This window comes from Neomonachus schauinslandi, unplaced genomic scaffold (assembly GCF_002201575.2).
Source record: "Neomonachus schauinslandi unplaced genomic scaffold, ASM220157v2 HiC_scaffold_446, whole genome shotgun sequence".
NCBI classification, from domain to species: Eukaryota; Metazoa; Chordata; class Mammalia; order Carnivora; family Phocidae; genus Neomonachus; species Neomonachus schauinslandi.
Window position 1 is genome coordinate 18,625 of NW_025409138.1, and position 3,274 is coordinate 21,898.

Consider the following 3,274-nt stretch of genomic DNA (forward strand, 5'->3'; position numbering starts at 1 on the left):
GTAAGAACTGGGGTCAAAATTTTATGGAAGAGTGAAATAAAAGGAGAAAACACTTTATTCTTCAATTTGAAAAACACTGGATTGTTTTGTCAAAGGGTGTGTCTCTCCCTGTGTGTGTGTGTGTGTGTGTGTGTGTGTGTAGCATGTCCCCAAGATTTTTATGCAGTTTAGCTTCATTAACTTCAGGAAAGTAAGTGCTACAGACTTACCTCGAAGACCATTTGAAGGTTTAATTATTTACATTTATTTTTGACTGATTTTAGTTTTGGGAATATTGAATAATGCATTATTGATTTTGATTGAGTCAGCCTCTCTGACTGAAGATACTAAAGGCTGAATAAAACAAAAACTGAAATGTGCTATGCAACATGGACAAAACTAAATAAGTGTGAAAGAACTTTAAGGTCTATATCTGGGCTCATGTGAGGCAAAAACATTTTTTAAAAAGATTTTATTTATTTGACAGAGAGAGCACAAGCAGGGGGGCTGCAGGCAGAGGGAGAGGGAGAAGCAGGCTCCCCGCTGAGCAGGGAGCCCGATGTGGGGCTCCATCCCTGGACAGACACTTAACCCGAAGGCAGACACTTAACCGACTGAGCCACCCAGGTGCCCCAGGCAAACACATTCTATAGGAAAGATGGATTTGAGGACATATGTGATCCTGAGTGTAAATGTCAGGGTACAAGCAAAAATTCCAGGTAGTTTTGCAAACTTTCAAGGCAGTGGAACTGGTAAGACCCAAGTCAAGGTCTCCAGACAGTAAAGGGGGACCCAGGTAATATACGGGCTATAGATGGAACAAGCAGAAAATTTCATTAAGGTAGCATATAGGAATATAGCCATAGGAAATAGGATGGCAGGGTAGGGCAGAGAGACCTGAAGGACCTAGGAGAGGTGGAGGGGTCTTCTGGGTTAGTGGGGGGGGGGAGGGGTTGTGGACACACCCTCTTCAATTCCCCCCCACCCCCCGAAACCCTTTGTTACTCTTACGTGTTCTGTGATGTAAGCTTGGGGAGGATATATATTCAGCGTCTGCACACTTAAGAGCTCAGTTGCCTACAGGCAGCCTTGCGATTCAGACAATGGAGTTCAAAAACTGGAATGTTCTCTCATTTCTGAATACCTATACTGAACCATGTCTGAGCTTCAGCTCAACATGGTTGGAGATTGACCCCAACTTCACCTTCCTGTGTGGGTTGGGATTGCTTCTTCTGTTCCTGTGCTACCTGATGCTTCCATTTCCAACTTGGAAAACCAAACCCACCCAAAAGGTAAGGAGCCCTCAACACAGATTATTATGGTTTCCATTTCTAATCCCAAATCTTATTTACTTTAAAGATTTTATTTATATATTTGATAAATAAGACAGAGCCCAAGTTGGGGAGAAGGAGCAGAGGGAGAGGGAGAAGAAGGCTCCCTGTGGAGCACAGAGCCTGATGTGGGGCTTGATCCCCAGGACCCTGGAATCATGACCTGAGCTGACGGCAGATGCTTAACTCGACTGAGCTCCTAATCCCAAAATTTAAAATGAGTTTGGTAGGGTCAGAGAAACACCTAAAATGGGAAGTCTAAGAGAAGAGACATTCGCTTCTCTAGGACAGGAGGTCTGGAAGGGCTAAGGGTTAAGGAAGGACTAAGGTTTCTACTTCAAACTCACAGGCTATCTGGATGTCGTGGCAGGTCTTGGGTAAAATCCCAAACACAGGGATTCTGTAGTCCTTATTTAGAGAGTATGGAATCTGTACGAGAATGTTTCCCAGCATTTGATCATAAGTCACATTCCCATGTCAGGCATCACTCGATCAAGCCTTCATGTTGGGCTGATCAGGAGAATGGTGCTGAGCCTCTGGGAAGAGACTGGGGTCTGAACTACGTCCTAGGATACAGGGTCCTACCTGAGGGAGCACAGATGTGACTGTTGGACTTCATATTCTTTCTTTCTTTTTTTTTTCTTTAAGATTTTATTTATTGGAGAGTGTGAGAGCGAGCACAAACAAGCCAGGCGGAGGGGCTGAGGGAGAGGGAGAAGCAGACTCCCCGCTGAGCAGGGAGCCCAATGTGGGGTTCGATCCCAGGACCCTGGGAGCATGACCTGAGCCGAAGGCAGACGCTTAACCGACTGAGCCACCCAGGCGTCCCGAGAGAGAGCATAGGCAGGGGGAGAGGCAGTGGGAGAGGGACAAGCAGACTCGCTGAGCAGGGAGCCTGACATGGGACTCGATCCCAGGACCCTTGAGATGATGACCTGAGCCGAAGGCTGACGCCTAACTGACTGTGCTACCCAGGCGCGCCCAGACTTCATTTTCTATGTCCTCATTGAACAAAGGACTTCTGACTGAGACTCTCAAGTGCGCACCTCCCAGATAAAATCCTCCTTTAAATTTTTTGAAGAAATATTGAAAACATTTTATCACCTTTAAAAATCGACAAAAGCAAGGAACACAAAGTTCTATTAATTGAAATAAAGTCGTACTATTCTTGGATAAAGAATGTCTCCATTCTAAGAGTGACGGATGAGTCCCAACCCCCCATTCTTTTATTTTTGTTCTAGCGTCAGGGCAGAGCCAAGAGGAGGAGGAAAGGTGGGACTCGGAAAGGTAAGATTCTGCCTATTCTACCTGAGCTCTCCAAGGGTGACCCTTCCTGTCCCTTCCATGAGGGCTCAGGCCCATGACCTCTGAGGAGGTCAGCTGCTAGACACAGTCCCTCTTAGAAAACAGAGGCCTCAGAGCAGTCAGAACCTGAGACCCTTAGATTCCCTGCTCTGACTCTCTTCCTGAGCATGAAGCAGTGATGGATCTGGGCAGTGGGTGTTGCCCAGAAGGTGGCTGTGTGAGATGTCAAGAGTCAGAACTTCTGTCTCCTGACTTTGTGAAAGACTTGTGACATCATGGATACTCAGGACCCTTCCCTGAGGTAACCACTGACCTCTGTGCTTCACAGAGGTGGTCTGAGTATCACATGAGATAATTTACATGAAAGTACTTTATCCATGAAGCAAGAATACTAACCAGGATCACATCATTGACCATCTGACCTCATCTATTGATTATTGGGGCTTTCAGAGTCTAATATCCCATGGGTGTCCCAGAAGGGGACTCCTGTATTAATACCTATGTTTCTACTTTCACTACATATATCCCATTCTCCCGGTTTCCCAGACTACAGATGCTCCCAGAGAGAAGATGAGGAAGCCCGGAAGCTGATCTCTGCTTTAAGAAGGTGACTAGTCTTTCCCCTTTTATCCTGATCCCTCTTAGAGTACGTTTTATGC

The 3,274-nt window shown here is 46.0% G+C and overlaps 1 protein-coding gene across 1 annotated transcript in view; it reads left to right on the forward strand.

The window, feature by feature from the left end:
• The first annotated feature begins 1,082 nt into the window (after positions 1-1,082).
• The window catches only part of LOC123323725 (spermatogenesis-associated protein 31D4-like), a 6,433-nt gene continuing 4,241 nt past the window's right edge, over positions 1,083-3,274 (forward strand). The window contains exons 1-3 of the mRNA XM_044912197.1: positions 1,083-1,271; positions 2,552-2,596; positions 3,152-3,222. Coding sequence (XP_044768132.1) covers positions 1,083-1,271; positions 2,552-2,596; positions 3,152-3,222 — 305 coding nt within the window. The remainder of the gene's footprint in view (positions 1,272-2,551; positions 2,597-3,151; positions 3,223-3,274) is intronic.